At 49.8% G+C, this 16938-nt stretch overlaps 4 protein-coding genes across 4 annotated transcripts; 2 read left to right on the forward strand and 2 right to left on the reverse strand.

Annotated features, from left to right (window-relative positions):
* Window positions 1-61: 61 nt before the first annotated feature.
* Window positions 62-1541, reverse strand: N0V96_012083 (uncharacterized protein; the record flags this gene model as incomplete). The annotated part of the gene is made up of 2 exons (XM_053193736.2): window positions 62-546; window positions 602-1541. 2 exons carry the CDS (start codon window positions 1539-1541, stop codon window positions 62-64), a joined length of 1425 nt encoding a protein of 474 aa, XP_053048681.1.
* Window positions 1542-8367: 6826 nt separating this feature from the next.
* On the forward strand, window positions 8368-10483 carry GIP1 (Glc7p regulatory subunit; the record flags this gene model as incomplete). The annotated part of the gene is made up of 5 exons (XM_065759494.1): window positions 8368-8618; window positions 8912-9082; window positions 9153-9252; window positions 9402-10407; window positions 10455-10483. The coding sequence occupies 5 exons, from the start codon at window positions 8368-8370 to the stop codon at window positions 10481-10483; spliced, it is 1557 nt and encodes a 518-aa protein (XP_065611877.1).
* Window positions 10484-11213: 730 nt separating this feature from the next.
* On the reverse strand, window positions 11214-13126 carry N0V96_012085 (uncharacterized protein; the record flags this gene model as incomplete). Its single annotated transcript, XM_053193738.1, has 6 exons — window positions 11214-12152; window positions 12245-12371; window positions 12420-12714; window positions 12781-12840; window positions 12908-13036; window positions 13093-13126. 6 exons carry the CDS (start codon window positions 13124-13126, stop codon window positions 11214-11216), a joined length of 1584 nt encoding a protein of 527 aa, XP_053048683.1.
* Window positions 13127-13747: 621 nt separating this feature from the next.
* N0V96_012086 (uncharacterized protein) lies at window positions 13748-15163 on the forward strand (the record flags this gene model as incomplete). Its single annotated transcript, XM_065759495.1, has 3 exons — window positions 13748-14008; window positions 14062-14346; window positions 14633-15163. 3 exons carry the CDS (start codon window positions 13748-13750, stop codon window positions 15161-15163), a joined length of 1077 nt encoding a protein of 358 aa, XP_065611878.1.
* Between the last annotated feature and the right edge of the window lie 1775 nt (window positions 15164-16938).

A 16938-nucleotide genomic window follows, 5' to 3' on the forward strand; every position in this document is an offset into this window, starting at 1 on the left:
AGACTATCTCTCGTATAAGGTGACATTCCCGAGGTCCTATTCAACAAGTTCGAAACTCCTCTCACTGAACCGGAATCCGACCATGTGAATACCTGAAAACATCTTGAGGGTCGACGCTCTTCTTGACGTCCCGTAGTCTTGCCCAATTGCTGCCGTAGCAATCCTCAGCGCGGTCAGTCGACTCCATGAAGCTGACATAGGTAGGGCCAATGCTCTCGCCCGTACTATTGATAGCATTGACAACGCTATCAGTCCATTCGGCGCCAATCCTCTCGGCTGAGGCATCATCGGTGACAGCGTTGATGTGACACATGATGTGTGGCTTGCGAGTCCCGAAAGATGAAGCGGGATTTGGTCTGCTGGCCTTTCCATGCAAGATATTGACACTGATTGTGCATGACGCCTCATCTGGCATCGCCTCACAAACACTGGTCAACTGTGCCAAGGTCTTCTCCGTGAACTTCTCAATGCTCACATGTCGCGTCGACACATACACTGGCTCGCTGATCTGGTCAGATACAGAAGCTTGGAAGTCCTTGTAAGTTGCTAGTTCGGATTAGCGTTAGGTCCTGGTCAAGTAAAGAGCATCATAACAACTCACTCTCGTGGATTGTATCGACGATCACGCTGCCAAGAGCTTGCAGCTTCTGCAGCCACTCTTGGCCTTGGGTTCCTATGGTCTCGGCTTCAGGCCAGATGTAGGTAAGGGCCATACCGAGGCCCCAATCCCCCTTGCTAAATCCCGCTTGCACGCAAAGCTGGTCGGGCACACCGGCGTCCAGTAGATCTTGCAGACCCTTGAGGACTCTAGACGTCTCTTCCCATGGATAGACCATGAAACCGGCTCGGATCTTCGTTATAGGATAGACTTGGACCTTGGTCTCGACGATGATGCCAAGATTTCCGCCGGCCCCTCTCAGGGCCCAGAGAACATCTCCGCTGGCCTCAACAAGGTCACCAGTGGCTGTGACGATCTTGGCGCCAACAATATTATCGACTCCAAGGCCTACATAGTCGCCAAGAGGACCATAGCCACCCCAAGATGCCCAAGACGTCCAGCCAACTTCCGCAGCGAGTCCGTTGGAAGTGCAAAGTCCATGAGAGTCGAGAAATCCAACAAGATTCTTGCTGAGAATGCCCCCGCCCACGGTGACTGTCTTCTTTTCTTCAGCCAAGTCTTGCGAATCGATCTCACGCATGTCAATGGTCACCGAGTCGGCGATGCATCCGCGCCCAAAGACATCATGACCGCCACAGCGTACGCCAAGCGGCACGCCCAGGCTCGAAACGGTCTTTGTGATGGTCTGGATTTGTGAAACCGAGTTTGGCCGGCATATAACGAGTGGTTCTGCCGTAATCAGCCTATTGTAGCCTGCTCGGAGGGATTCGTAGCGAGGAGAGAGGCGGGTATAGAGTTTGAGGTCTGGATTAGCTCTCAATAGTTCCTCGACAACGTGACTGCCGCCTGTTTGAGCATCTTGGACAGGGTCGAATCGGAGGGATTCGTTGCGCCAAGGAGCACAAGCAGAGCTGTAGGTCATTTTGGGCAAGACCTTTGTAAGACTGTCGTGTAATGTCGATCTGCGGATGAATGGAGATTTGATGGTGGCGTCAAAGATGCGGGAGAGCATTGCAGCGTTGTAAAGTTCCAATCGACACTGACCGAAGTGCGATTTCCGGAATAAGTAGCATCATTCTCCTCATACGATGTACATGAACTCGCTTCGGTCGTCAGCGGCCATGTCTCTTCACTGAGACCTGCAGAACTGTCTACCGTGCAGATTCGGGCATCCAATGATCGGACCGACGTGGATCGGCCCGGGGCCGGGGTGGGGCCGGGTAGGTCAAGCCGATCACCAATGGCGTTCGTCCAATCTTGCATCCACGCCCACCTTATGTCGGGTCTACAGATAGCTGAATGTTAGTGGGGAAGGGCCACGGCCGGCCCTGCAGGCTGTCAATAATACATGTATCTAATATTGTTACTGTCAACAAGAATCCTTGATTCCCTGCCAGAGGGATTGACTTTGTGGCCATTGTCTCGTGTTGATTACTTCAGGAAGGTAACATTGATCCTGCAACTTACGCGAGCAGCGTTGGTCTCCACTGGGGCACTTCCAACCGCAGCGGCTGGATTGCTCCTGCTCTGCAGACCGGGAACGCGAGCTTACACACCGGGATGTAAGGTACGATGACCAGTTGGGAGTTAGCTTGGAAGGCAAAGTCTCTTTGAAAGTCTTCCACAGGCTGGGCCAGGTTCTGAGAAGGTACTTCTCAAGTTTCCCAACTCCTCAAGCCTTTTGGACTAAGCAGATAGGCTCATGGTCTCAGCTGTTGCCTGCTTACATGCCTGGCAACCTGCCAAACGCGCTTACACCGATCCACTACATCAGACCACACCCAGAGCCTTATATGATGCCTCCATGATGGATGAAAAGACGATGGGGCCTTCCGATGGGCTCACGAGCCGCTGTTCTCCAGATTCTTAAAACGCATAAGCATTGCTTAGCTATTCTTGGCGCGCTAGCCATAGCCTTAACTGTCAATTTCCTGTTCTGCCCCAAGTCTTTCTCGGAGAAACGAATTGAGAAACGAATTGAGTAACCCTACATATCACAATGAACCCTCGACCTCCTCGTAACAACGCGGCAGAGAGCTACCGCGAGAGTTGCGACAACTGCGCCAAATCCAAAGTACGCTGCGGAAAGGAACAGCCGTGGTGCCAACGATGCATCCGACGGGGCCAAGCCTGCAGCTATAGTCCATCACAACGGACAAGAAAGCGGACTTACTATGCGGCAAATTCTGAAGCTGAAGAACGCACTGCAGCTCTGTCGCTCGCAAACAATGAAACCACTGCTCTTCTTACACCAGGTGATGGCGGCCTGGGTTCGTATACCGATATCGTGGGGCTGTTGACCAGGGGCAGCAGTGCCGAGTTGTTGACACCCGAAAACACAAACTCGTTGTGGATTTCGGAGGGAGCAAAAGACCTGGAAAAGGCAGATGCATTTATTTTCCCAGACGACAGCGGCATTGGCACGTCATCTTTGGGAGACTTGGACGGTAGCGGCACGGCGACTTTCGACTTTACAGCACCGCGACTACCAGGCCTTTCCACAAACCAACAGCAGCATTGTGAGGCCGAGCTCATCTCAACTTTGGCAAAACTCGACCATCCATCTCTGTCATGCCGGGGAGGAGTCAAGTCGGCACAGAACCTCGGGGCCATTCTGACGGCTAGCCGTTTGGCGCTCTCTTGTACGTCCAACACGGTATCTTGTACTTGTACGCCCAATGCCAGCGTCGCCTTGCTCGTCACTGCTACCTTCTTCCGCCTTCTGTCTTGGTACGAAATCGTCCTGCATAACTGTCGGACCCCCGGAGAGGATACCAACAGCAGCGGGCCAGGTAGCAGCGGCAGCGGTGCCGTCAGCGATGGCGCGGGCAGTTCTGTGGCATCCCCACGAGAAGACGACGCCGATGGAGAGTCTTTGCATGAGCGTCCGAACACCTCGTCACGGGGTGCAGCGGATGATTCGAGCTTGTTTGTGCCTCCGATGACAATTGGGCCCTACGAGCTTGACGCAGAGAACCGAGATCGTATGATCGGTCACATTGTGCTAAGCGAGCTGGGCAAGATGGGCCAGCTTCTGGATGGCTTCTCTCAGAAGTTCTGCGGACCTCACTCTGTTACAATGGGGAACGATAGCCGAAGTCAGTTGCATCTGGCATTGGAGATCTTCGTTCGGAACAAACACAGTGTCACAGTCCTGGCGGCGCAGGATATGTTGAAAGAAAAATGAGGTGACTTGTGTCATTCGTTGTATTGATTTACTATAACTGAGTACTTAGTATTGTACTATTCGTGTAGACTGGACTTGCGTATAGCTTCAGATCTGGTGTGCGTGTGAATGGAAACTATTCTATCGTAGAGAGAAGAGCTAAGTAGAACTTAAAGACTTTTGAGGATGATTCCGTTGGAGCTTCTGAAGCCATCGTGTCTGCGATCCGTCATTGGAATCTGCATAGTAGATGTCCTGCAGTTTAGAAGAGGATATGTGAACCGACGCGAACGGATGCACGACCGAGTTGGTGGTCCAACTACATTCGAATTAGGCAATCATCCGAGTGGGGTTGGATAACCCAGCGGTCCCGCGCAGAGCTCGCGACACGATGCTCGGTCCCGACACTCTTGCGTGCAACCAATTTACTGTACGTACTTTATCCAGGATCACCAACACAATGACTCGTCATTCTCTCTCAGACTGTCCACAATAGGCTCTACTATCCTGCTGGAGAAACTTAGAACCTCAAGGAGTAGCTCTTCAGGCATATCAATCCTTCGACCACTGATGTGCCGCGGGCGCGTGGCGCAATTTGGGAGTTTCTTGTCGTTAGTTGTTCCTAGATAGGCACTACCAGCATGTGCTCTGTGGATTTCTCTGCCTAAAGCGGAGAACGCATCACAAACTCGCTTGGTCCCCTCAAGGAATACTCACTTACCCATTATCACGTAAGGTACGTAGCCTGCATGCACGCTGACAGGCGCAACCTGTCAAGGGGAGGTAACAATCCGACTGGTTGTTGGAAGTGAGTGAGACTCAGTGTCTGATGAACTGACAATGTCATACGATCCCCTCCCATTGATCAAAGGCTTTGCCAAAGCTTACTCGAAGGAGTGTTTTCCTTGTAATGACTTGTTCGAAAGCTTTTTGCCGGAAGAAACAAGATTTTGCCAGTAGTGGCGAACGAAGTCCAAACGCTCACGAGGAGTTCGCCATGCCGTGTCGCATGTCCGGCATCTTGACTGGGTCCATGGGTCTCTTGGCTCGTGTCGCCTGCGCTGGCTCTACTCTCCACCTGCAATACCCTCGGCAAGCCGCATCCGAGCAACGCAACTCTACCAATCAACGAGGCACGCATCAAACATGATGAAGTTGGTTGACATTGAATTCCTCGGTAAAGAGCCCTCAGAAAGAAGCCCTTTTGTCGCTCATTGCCCCCTTGGTTGATAGAATTTGCGTGGGAGGCAAATGCAAGTGAGTGAGGCCACCAGTCATTCCCCTCATCCTAGAAATGATACAGCATTACTGAGCGAGAGGCAGGAAACTCATAAGAGATATGCAGTGAGTTAATCTTACGGATCCTCTAGTCAAATCCCGTCAAACGGCTCTGAGTGCAAGAGTATCTCTCATGTCCACTGGTTGTACCTTCTGATACCCATCAGGGTGTTGATCTCGTCGTGATATCTTAATATTCCTCTCTGACTTACCATTAGTTCAGTCAAACCGATGGACAGATTGGCCACTTTTGCCCGACTCATCCACTTTCTGCACCATCTCCCTCGAACTTTATTTGTTCAACCACGGAGTTATAAACTGCCCTGTTTAAACTTTTGAATGAGATTGAGCTAGTTTCCAGTGCCGTGACACTGGGTTTGTCGCAAGGACAGGCCATATCAAGATTGGCTTTCAATTTCGAGTGTGGGTAAATGAGAACTTTTGTGTGTCTCCAGTAAACGGGCAATATTTTCCGTGGCGTCTGGAGAGGTGGGTTTTGAGAACAGGGGCGTCATTTTGGCGTTTACGAAGAAGCTTGACAAGCTGTCTACCTTGTTCCATGCTATTCGAGGTTAGCGTCTAGGGTTGAACTTTGGCATTCCATGTTGACCCTGGTCAAGGAGCCAGTATGTTCGCGTTACATTGCAGAGCTAGCAGTCTGCCAATCAGCTAACAACTGTTATGCGAAGTGCTGGACATCTCTCTAAGCTGAGAAGCTTCAGACGACCCCTTTTTCGGCATTGAACTAACGACCAGGAATTTTTACTAGCTGAACTTGATTTTCTACTGTCTGCGCCTGTGTTAATACTCAGACTTGATTTCGAGTCATGGGACGTGGTCACATCGGTGTCGAGTAATTATTGTGCTTGGCCAGTCACGCCGAACAATATTTGGATGATCAAATATGAACGCAACGAAGCTTTGAGAAGAGAAATCTCATGTATCTCCGTCACTTAGCAGTTCAGCAAAGTGGCTCATTTTTCGGAAGCCGGTCGACAGCCTCTGGTGCCTCACGTAGTGCAATCATTGAGTTCGTGGGGACAGGAAAGTCGGCAGACATGCGTAAGATGTTACTAGGGTAATCCCAGTCCATAGATTACCAAGTGATCAACTAAATTCGAAGGAACGTTCAAAAAATACACGTAATCCTGTTGTAGACTAAATAGACACATCAGCGACCGTTGGACACATTCGCATTTCCTCACTGACGACCTTCTATTAGCCCCCCCGACCTTTCCCCCTGACAGAATCAATTAGGCGCAAGGAGGATACTTTGGGGTGATCGCAAAGCGCGGATGCCTTGCTTCATTTGAAGTGTCCATCCAAGGAAGCTCATAATCCTGAACTAATTGAAGGTTTCGTAAATTGACTTCTTTTTCAGCATCTCTGAGGCTCGGTGTTTGATGAATTTCTAAGTATTTTCTCACGCTACTCCTTTGTTGATATACAGAATCCTGTCCTAACTCTTTATCTACCAATTCTGTATCCTTCCTCGAGCGCTAAGGACCAAACAGCTCACTCATGTATCATTGTGTAGTGTACGCAGTGCGACGTGTAACAGGAGACTATGCTATCTATTGACCATCTATTTTTTAGGAACGATTCAAGAAATCACGCCTTCCACATCAATATATGGCCCTAAGAGATCTACTAGATTTTCAATACTTTTGTCCTGCTGCCAAAGCTTTGCGAACACTTGTCTCGGCCAAGAATCTTGTATCTCCACTACATCGGGAGGAAGAATAAGGGAATCGACCAGATGCACCACGCCGTCCATGGTAAGAATGTCTGACGTGGTCACGTAAATGGACTTATTACTTCCATTCACCTGCAGCAGGGAACTAGGTGAGATGTCGAGATGCCATCGGCCGTCCGTTACTTGGCTTCCAACATTTAGGTTGAGTTTTGGAAGCAATGTCGACAAATTGTACTGCTCATTAAGTTAGCTTCATTCCATAGAAGGGCATGTTCATGCGAGCGTTTTGCTCCTACCTCGTGACGATCTGAAACCGAGAGTTTGCGGAAGTCCACTAATTCAGCCCCACCATGAGGCCAGTACATATCGCTAAACAGCGTGTGGTTGGATATAACGTGGCACTTGAGTAATGCCCGAAGGTATGGTTTCCCCCATGGGCTAAAAAGAAACTTAATGGCTTTGTGCCCGAGTCGATCGAACGCAGCATCAGTTGGAGCAAACAACGTCTGTGATACGTGTGAGTTCGTGTCGTAGACAGTCTCAGCAAGGTTCGTGAGAGAAAACGCCTCACGAAGCCTCGATAGTTGCGGCCGCGTGCGAAGAACATGGGATGTTGAGTTAGGCAGACCTAACACGCCATCAATGTGATGGATGTAACCGTTCAAAGCCCTCGACTGAGCATCTCCTCTAGGAATGTATTTGGCCTCGTGATTCAAGGTGATGTCTTTGCCAGTACGTTGGACACTGATCCGTTGCTTGTAATCAAAGAATATGTCACCGTTGACAAATGAAGAGACAGTTCCTATAGACCCCAGATGCTCGGCAGGCACCGGGCCCGGACCCATGTGGTACCCTGCGATGAATAGCCCAAAGAACGGGGGAGGATCGGGCGGGAAGTAGAAAGACTCGAACGCTTCGTTGACAGGAGCATATACTGTAAACTGAGCTTGTGGGGCAGAGAGCCCTCGTACAATATCGGGGAGCTCTCCTATGATTTTGGCGAAACGAGAAACTCGCTCATCGTTGCTAAGGACCTCCCAAATAGTGAGGTTCGCGTTCGGGTTGGTGGGTGTTGTTGAACCCTGATGGGACGGCGCTGAACTTAAGGATGATGAAGCTCTGTTCCACCTAGATAGAATATACTGTACGATAAGCGGAAGTGAAATGAGGAAGAAAAGAGCTCTGAGAGCCTTGGAAAGCGAGGCCTTCCGCTGTTTAGGTGCTGCGATTGCCATGAGGCCGTTTGAGTTGATGTTCTTTATGGTTTCGCTGTAAAAAAAAGCTTGTGCTGAACTTATTAAAGCCTAGAAGACAGGAATTTCTAGTGATCACTTTGAGGGTCCCATAGCTCTGCGACTTACTTGTTCTGGTTGAGCAGCTGTAGCGATCAGCAAGATATTCGGACCCCGATAAATCGGGGCTTGGCAGATCGGGGCCCGAATGATCGGGGTCGGGACCAGACATCGCCCCTCACGGCTTACACCGCCCCCAAACCGACCAGGTTTGGTGTGATATGTCCTTATCTATCGCATTCCTGAGACGATATCATGATTCCTCTATGCTAGCTCAAGAAGTCGCATCGTGTCTTTCACCGTCAGCTGTCACACAATGCTTTCACCAAAGTTACAGTCGATGCTGCTGGCATGCATTCTATTGCCGTTCGCGGCTGGAGCTCTTTTCCAGAGGGACTGGATTGTTACGTGGGAGGTCGGCGCGCCAAACGGGCAGGAGAGACAGATGATCAAGATCAATGGTCAATTCCCTGGACCACCTATCATTTGCGATGAAGATGACGATATCGAGATTACTGTCCACAACAAGATGCCTTTCAACACGACAGTCCACTGGCATGGCATGATGTAAGTCGAAAACGCCATCATCGCTGTTTTGGCTCATCTGATAAGCATGGATGTTTAGGATGCAGGGGACGCCTTGGTCGGATGGGAGTCCTGGCCTCTCTCAGAAACCGATAGAATCGGGACAAAGCTTCATATATCGATTTAAGGCCTTTCCCGCGGGTACCCATTGGTACCACTCTCATTCAAGAACAACTGTCCTGGATGGTCTGTACGGGCCAATATTTGTTCGGTAAAACATCGACTCATGATGAATAGCATGCTCACCATTGAATCGAAGCTGACACTCATCTCAGACGTAAAAATGATGCTCCAGCGCCATGGCATCTTATTAGTGATACCGTAGCTGACATCGATGCGATGAGCCGAGCTGTGGCGGATCCTCAGATACTGATGATCTCAGATTGGACTCGCTTCATGTCCTGGGAGTATATGGAAGCTGAGGATAGTTCAGGGATGACCATTTTGTAAGTGGGCGGAGACTAAGAGTGATCAATGTTTGAACTGATGAGTGAAAACTCTCAGCTGTTCCGATAGTATTCTTGTGAATGGGAAGGGCAGCCTGTACTGCCCCGGCGTTGACAAGTTGATCAACCTCACTAGCACGTACATGAAGTACGGCTTGTACCCTCGACAGGTAAATGATAAGGGGTATGTATCTCTAACATTTTGTGTAAAGTCCTCAATGCTGATGAGTATCCCAGATGCTTTCCATTCATGAAATCTACCCAGGGCCCATACTTGAGGCAGGGAAAGCCCGAGACGATTCCACTTCACCTCCAACAGGGCTGTGTTCCTTCCGAAGGTGCAAAAGAGATCATAGAAGTTGACCCGGAAGCCGAGTGGGTTAGTCTCAATTTCATCGGTGGCGCAACCTTCAAGACGATTGTGTTTTCTATCGATGAGCATGAGATGTGGGTCTACGAAGTTGACGGTGACTACATCGTCCCTCAGCGAGTAGACACGGTTCACATGTACGCCGGCGAAAGGTACGCTGTCATGATCAAACTCGACAAGCCTGCCAAAGACTACACGATTCGCGTGGCGGATAATGGTTTGACGCAAGTCATATCGGCGTTCGCGACACTCCGGTACAGAGGAGGCACTCAAAGGGAGAAGTCAACAGGAATAATCGACTATGGAGGGCAAAATAGTACCGTCGGCCTGGTCGTCACCACGCTTGATCGCGATCATTTGCCACCATTCCCGCCAAATCCACCCTCACGCAAGGCGGACGCAATGCATGTGCTGCATACACATCGTTGGAAAGTTGCATGGAAGTACACAATGTCCGGCCAGGGCATGTACGAGGAAGATCGTAGCGCATACGAGCCACTGTTGTACGACCCTCACTCGGCCGATGCCATGGATGAGGGACTTGTGATCCGTACCAAGAATGGCAGCTGGGTCGACCTCGTTCTACAGGTAGGCTCTCAGCCTGGGCAACCACAGGAGTTTCCACATATGATGCACAAACATACCGGCAAGACCTGGCAAATCGGCGCTGGCTTGGGCATATGGAATTACTCATCCGTCGACGAAGCGATAGAAGCGGAGCCTCAAAACTTCAACTTGGTGACTCCAAACTGGAGAGATACGTTCGTCACTTCATTCGATGGATCCGCGTGGCTCGTTCTACGATATCAGGTTACGAATCCCGGCCCTTGGCTGTTCCATTGTCATATTGAGACCCACTTGGCCGGCGGCATGGCAGTTGCCATTCTCGACGGCATCGACGCCTGGCCCCAAATACCGCCAGAGTACGGCCCCGATCAGCGGGGATTCTTACCGGGTACTATGCCGGAATTAGAAGGTGGGGAGCATCGTGCATCGATACAGACCGAATGTCCCCTTGGAGGAGCGCCTAGTTCAGTGTCATCTGAGCAGGTAGAGAGCAGTAAGGCGTCCGACAAAACAAGGTGGGAATCATTGGTTCAGGGCTTGATCAAGGTACTACAGATATGGATATCGGATGAAGAGCCTCGTCAAGCTTAGACTGAATTTCGTAAGTTACGCATAGCATGGGTACAACCCTGGGTAATAGCATTGAAGTTTGCTGTCTTGCGCGTTTGAGCATTGGAATATTGGATGAGAAAAGGACCGGCTCGAGACTGCTTGCGGACTATCGGGTTCTCTATCAATTGGCATCCAACTAAAGAGAGAGGTTATCTTTAGATTTTCACGAATTGAGAAAGTTCTAGAAAATGTCTCTCCTCTCGATATCACATGTAATCAAGTTTCTGTCAGTTGGATCTTGAAATTTCCTTTTCGTTATGAATTTGCCGGAGGTGCTTCTGTCTAGACTCTTTTTGATGAAATAGCCCACTCGCAATCTTCTGCATTTATGGGGTCCTTATTCTAAGTTACAATAGCTACCTATTGAAGGCTAGATAGACCAACGGAAATTTGCATCGTAAATTCATGGTGGTTCAAAGAGACCTCAACGCACACATTAAATATCGTTTATCATTGCATGAAGCCGTTGCTTGTCCAAAACAGTAGCCAATTACTTCTACATACACTAACTAGGAGACTTTCTAAACATCTTGGGAGTAGATGAGAGACAACACAATAAAGAAACATCAACTCCAGGCGAGCTTAATCCATCGGCCCAAACCTGGCTTCACGATCGACATTCATGGCGATAATGGCCTCACGCGCGCCCGGCCAGGCTTTTCTTTTTCCAGGGAACAAGCGATACGCATGAGGACTGAGCAACCCATCCATCAGCATGTTGCAGAACTGGCGGTCCCGAATCCAGAAGGACCATCCGTTGAGGTTGTAGCCGAGATGTTCGGGAAGGCCGGTGCCAATGACCTTGTCCACCCATTCCATCCACTCGGACGCCTTGACGATGGAAGGTGTGACAGGGCCCTTCTTCGAAAGCTCGAGGACCCATGCGTGCTGATCATTGACTTGTTTCTCCATCTCAGCAGCAGACGGGAATGCCGAAGCACCTTTCCATAGCTGTGCTACAGCCATGGTAGCCAGGTCAAACATGAAGAACGCAGGGTTCATGAAGGACAAGTGGCCGATGAAAGCCAGACTGCGCGGGTGATCCAGACTGAAGATGTTTTGGTACAATCTTGGGAGTGGGCGTCCGGTGTATCCGTCCGACTTTTCCCAGTCCGTCGTCGTCGCACGGCATGGATCTGCGTGGGGGCCCACAACTGAGTAGTCCACCGTAAAGCCGGTGCACAGCAGAATTGCATCGACCTCGTACCGTTTCCCGTCAGTCGTCTCGACTGTCTTGTCGTCGATGACTCGGGCGATGCCTGGGGTGCTGATGATGGACCCATTTTCAAGACAGGGGATCAGCTCATCATTCACTAGTGGCCGCTGGTTGGTAATAGAAGGGGCAGGATCGAAACCCCATTCCGGCTTGAGATCAAAGATCTCGTGTTCTAGCTTTGAGATGACGCTGTTCATCGTCTTCTCCCAAAGTCCCGGGGTGTATCGATTCATCAAGTTCAAGATGACGTACTTTCGATACGTTCGCACGTGGTCGACTGGCTTGCCTTTAACCCAACGAGGCACCTAAGACATCTATGTATCAGCTATTGATCTCCAAGGAGTTTATCCAAAGGCGATGAGATCAAGAATGCATCGAGCGACTCGGCTTTACTTACAATAACAGCACCATGTCGATGCGAAAGATACACTTGACTGGCAAGCGGCGCCAACTCCGTCGCCATGTCGGCTGCAGTGTTGCCAAATCCAAGAACCATGACTCTTTTGCCGGCAAGGACCTCTGGACTGAACGAAGTCAGTCATGTTTAGTTGGAAATGATGGTGAGAACAAACTTTTTGAACGTCATTGAGTGCTCAACAAAGCCCTTGAATATTTCCATCCCCTCGATCTTAGGCCTCGATGGTTTCTGATCAGCACCCATAGCAAAGACAACCTTGTCAAAGTATTCAAAATGAGGCTCCGGCTCTTCGGGAGTAGACAAAGACAAGCGCCATTGCTGTGTCTTCTCGACAAATGTGGCACCGTGGAAGCTGGTACGTAACCGAGTGTGTTCCATGAGACAAAAATGCTTGGCATAATCTTGCAGGTACTTGTCGATGCCAGCGGCAGGGATGTAGTCCGGAGAGCCTGCATGCAATTCAGTCAGGCCTAGGTACCATTGAAAATCTCCCTTGAGTGGTAATTACTACTTACCCTCGGGGAAGGGAAAGTCGGTAAAGCAGCCTCGTTGCTTGGATCCATTCGAGAGAGTAGCTGTGGGGAAAATCAGAAGTTGTCATTTGAGGCCGCGGCTTGCAGGTCTCAGTTCTGTGGTACATACATCTCATAACAGTGAGCTTCTCTCCTTCGTCAAAATGCCACAGCCCCCCAACGTAGTCATTTCTGTCCAATCCCACGGCCTCGAAGCCTTCTTCCCGAAGATTCTTCAGAGCCACAAGACCCAAGGCGCCTGCGATGTATTAGTTTAGCTTACAGTGCAGGTACGCCATCCTAGAGTATACGAACCAAGGCCGACTACAGCCACCGTAGGAGATGCCATTGTTGTTTGAAAGTAAGTGAGGCTGGGCAGTTTTTCGAAATTGCATTGGCTTGGGCAAGTAAACTTGGTCGCCCCTGATATGGCTTTTTGCAAGCAAAGGTATACAAGGACGAGAAAACCACTGCAACTAATGAAAGCCGTTTCTTAGTGATATTATGCGATAAATAGTAACCCGGCAGCTTGTCTTCGGCGGCAGACATGATATGCGCCAAGTCTTGCTAGGTAAGGTATGCAAGGTACGATTCTGTCGGTACTTAGGCATAGCCCATCGGGTCGGGGTGGGTCTCTCGGTCGGGCCGGGAGCCGGGGATCCTTCTCGGGCCCCGCTCTATCCCGCCCGCGGCTGTGTCTAGGCGCTTTCCTGGAGGATTCCCTACTGTTTATTACGCTTGACTGGCTGAATAGAAATTGAGAATGCATGGTATAGGAAATTCGGTATCTTAGTTGTGGTCAAGTTTCATTCTATCCGACTCATGAAGGGCAAGAGTGTTCTATGAATACGTTTCGAGCCCCATCAGCTTTACCCTTCCCTTGTTCGTTTTCAATAATCTTCTTCTTGTCACTTCGAGAGATTTGACTGTCTGGAGCTCTGGTTCTATTCCCTTTCTTCTCCGAGCAATAATGGGCTCTATCCCCGCATCCTCCTCTCTGCTCCTGGAGCTTGCGGAAGCCACGCTGGCTTCCGCTAAGCGATTGAATGAAGGACTAGCTGCAGAGGGCCTGCAGCAGCCGTCGTTCGCTGCAGATGGACCAGTCTACGTTGTTCCCAAGACTGCATCTAAAGAGACTCAGGACGCCAAGACTGCCGTCGCAGAGGTGGCTTTCCAACTGTTCCAACTCGTCACTGGTCCCAGTGAGCTGTTGCCCAATATCACGGCTAGCGTATGTGACACTCATTTACAACAAACCGAGTCAAACGTTAATATATGCAATAGTACCACACAATTTTTGCACTTCAGTGGCTCTATCAATTCAACGTGCTGTCTCACGTCCCATTGGAGGGCACCGTGACATACGACACACTTGCATCCAAGGCTCAGGTCCCGGAGTCTCTGCTCAAAGGAGTGGCGCGTATGGTGATGACCAGCAAAATTCTGGCTGAGCCGAAGCCAGGCCATGTCACTCACACGGCCAGCTCTGCCATGTTTCACAAGGTCCCGAACATGCGAGACTGGGCGGGATATATGTTCAGTGCTTCTATTCCAACTGCTGCCGCCATGGTACGTGCAACAGAGAAGTGGCCAGGCAGCATCAAAAAAACAGAAACCGCCTACAATATCGCCTTTAGTCATAGCCTGCCATTCTTTGATCATCTTTCGCAGAGCCCAGAGATGACAACGCAGTTCTCTGGATACATGAAGAGCGTGACTGATGGGCAGGGCATGGACCTTGCTCACCTCGTTAACGGGTTTGACTGGGCTAGCTTGCCAGGAGGGTCTTTGGTGGTCGATGTATGAACTTCTCTTCAATCGATGCCTATCAGTTCCCGACTGACCAAATTTGCAGATCGGTGGATCGACTGGCCACGCCAGTTACGCTGTGGCTGCTGCCTATGATCACCTGAGCTTCGAAGTCCAAGATCTGGGCGCTGTGGTGAATGGCAAGGAAACGACCAAGGTAGCAGACGCCTCTGGATCTATCGGTCGTGTCTCCTTCAAGGCCCATAGCTTCTTTGAGACTCAGCCGACCACTGGCGCAGCTGTATACATGCTGCGCATGATCATACACGACTGGCCAGATTCCGAGGCTACAAGCATTCTCAGCAACCTCGTACCAGCGCTGAAAGCTGGGAAATCAACCCTCCTCATTATGGACACTGTGCTACCATCGCCTGGAGTCCTACCATCTGTGAGGGAGCGAGTCATCAGGACGCGTGATCTGACGATGCGTCAGGTCTTCAACGCTCGTGAGCGAGATCTAGACGACTGGAAAGCTTTGCTGAGAGCCACAGACCCAAGGCTGGAACTAAAGAGCGTGAAACAACCAGAGGGTAGCAATATGAGCTTGCTAGCGATCGGACTGAACCCAAGTTCTTGATCAAAAAATTGTTAGCAAGACGTTTTCAGTTATGTACTAGGCCAAAGGCTGAACAAAGAACAGATTGTATGCAAACGTCGACCGGGCCTGTAGAATGATTCCGGGTTGTACAACTCAAGTCTTGTTTCAATCACGATTCATAAAATCATAATCCGGAAACTTTCCTTACAAAATACCTTGTGAGCTGACCGATGTTGAATCCACACGATGTCTAGTGGGCTTCTAGGGGGCAAACAAGCGTTGTTGACGAAGGAGATTGTCGACGGCTTCCAGACGCGATCTTTAAATTATTCGGTTGCGTTACTAATACCTAGTGTGTATTCAGCCGATCTAATGATACAGTGAGTTTCTTGCATTTATACCACACCACACAAGGCTTGACTTTTCACATAGTGAACTTTCTTGTGGAACCAGTATTCAAACTTCAGTCTGGGCTCATCATAAAGCCTTTGAATTCACAAAAAGGCTAATCGAGCGATTCAATCTTTTGCTACGACCCTTCCATCTCTCACGAACTCTTCAAAATAACCGACGGTCATGCTATGAGGAATGAGAAGTCAGTTTCTCAGTCGTATGGTGCAAGAAAAGTGACCATCAGGCCACGGTTACTTACGTTGAGCGTTTGGTATCTGCAAACTTGACGTGATCTGGGGCAACTTCCCGCATGAATTTGGGATCAGACTTCATACGTTTGAAGTCGTCGATGTCCTTGAAAACGAATTGCACAATGGAGTCATACTCTGAAAGCTTTGAGAATTGCGGATCGTATAGCTGAAAGAGCATCGGCCTCGTCTCTTTGGTGTTGTGTGTCTTTTGCCAATTGGTAATCTTTAGCTTCAAGGCATGGCCAAGGAATATCGGGTGCCTACCATGGTGTACCGAAGAATGCCATACTCCTCCATTAAGGGGCTAACTAGCCGTGCGTGTACCTTGGTCATATACCGTCGATACTCCTCCTCATCCAGTGATGGATTTCGGTACGCCGTAATAGTTAGACAAATCAGACTACTCGGCTGGCTCAGCTCGCCGGTGTAGTTGGGGCTTGACGAGATGTCTACGTGAGGAGCCATCTTGTGACTTATCTGCTGCTCCCAGGATGAGTTTGTGGAGATATTCGCACTCGCCAACATGGGCTTATAGCACGTCTCCAGACGAAATTACTCCCCATCGGCCTAATTTATACCCGGCTCGCGATTAGCATTAGCGTTTTTCAGAAAGAAAGAATACAGTAAGGCCTCAAGGGCAGATTTACTAGGCCTAGACTGAGCACATCAGTCAGAGCGGCTTCGTATCGTGCCATGGGTCGGCTTAGTCTTTCCGAGAGATTACCATGCCGAGATAGCATACCCGACCGACTCCTTCGGGCATCGGAGTACCGCAGAACCCTTGGTGTCTCATCCCGACTCACAGCTAAGCTCTTTGGATCAAGACCCGAGCAGGTCGGTCAGATGAATGTATCCGCTCAGGATGAGATACCTAGGCGACTTACAAGAAATCAGTTGCACGACATGATTCGTCATCAATGATTTATTTATCTTCGTGGGTATGTAATCCTGCCCCCATTCGTGGGATATTTCAAAACCTGTCCTTTCCTGTGAAGACCAAAAGCCTACGAGAGACCGCACGCGAACGAGATCCTGTACACACCTTTCAGTCATTTCCTCAACTTTCTCGACAGCATTCAACATTCGTCTGAACTACTCGTCGACATCTAGGTCGGCCTCATTCAAGACAATATGGGTTCTACAAGTATCACAGAATCCTTGTGCGAAATC

The sequence above is a fragment of the Colletotrichum fioriniae genome (assembly GCF_027942845.1).
Source record: "Colletotrichum fioriniae strain IMI 355084 chromosome Unknown scaffold_21, whole genome shotgun sequence".
Classification (NCBI taxonomy): domain Eukaryota; kingdom Fungi; phylum Ascomycota; class Sordariomycetes; order Glomerellales; family Glomerellaceae; genus Colletotrichum; species Colletotrichum fioriniae.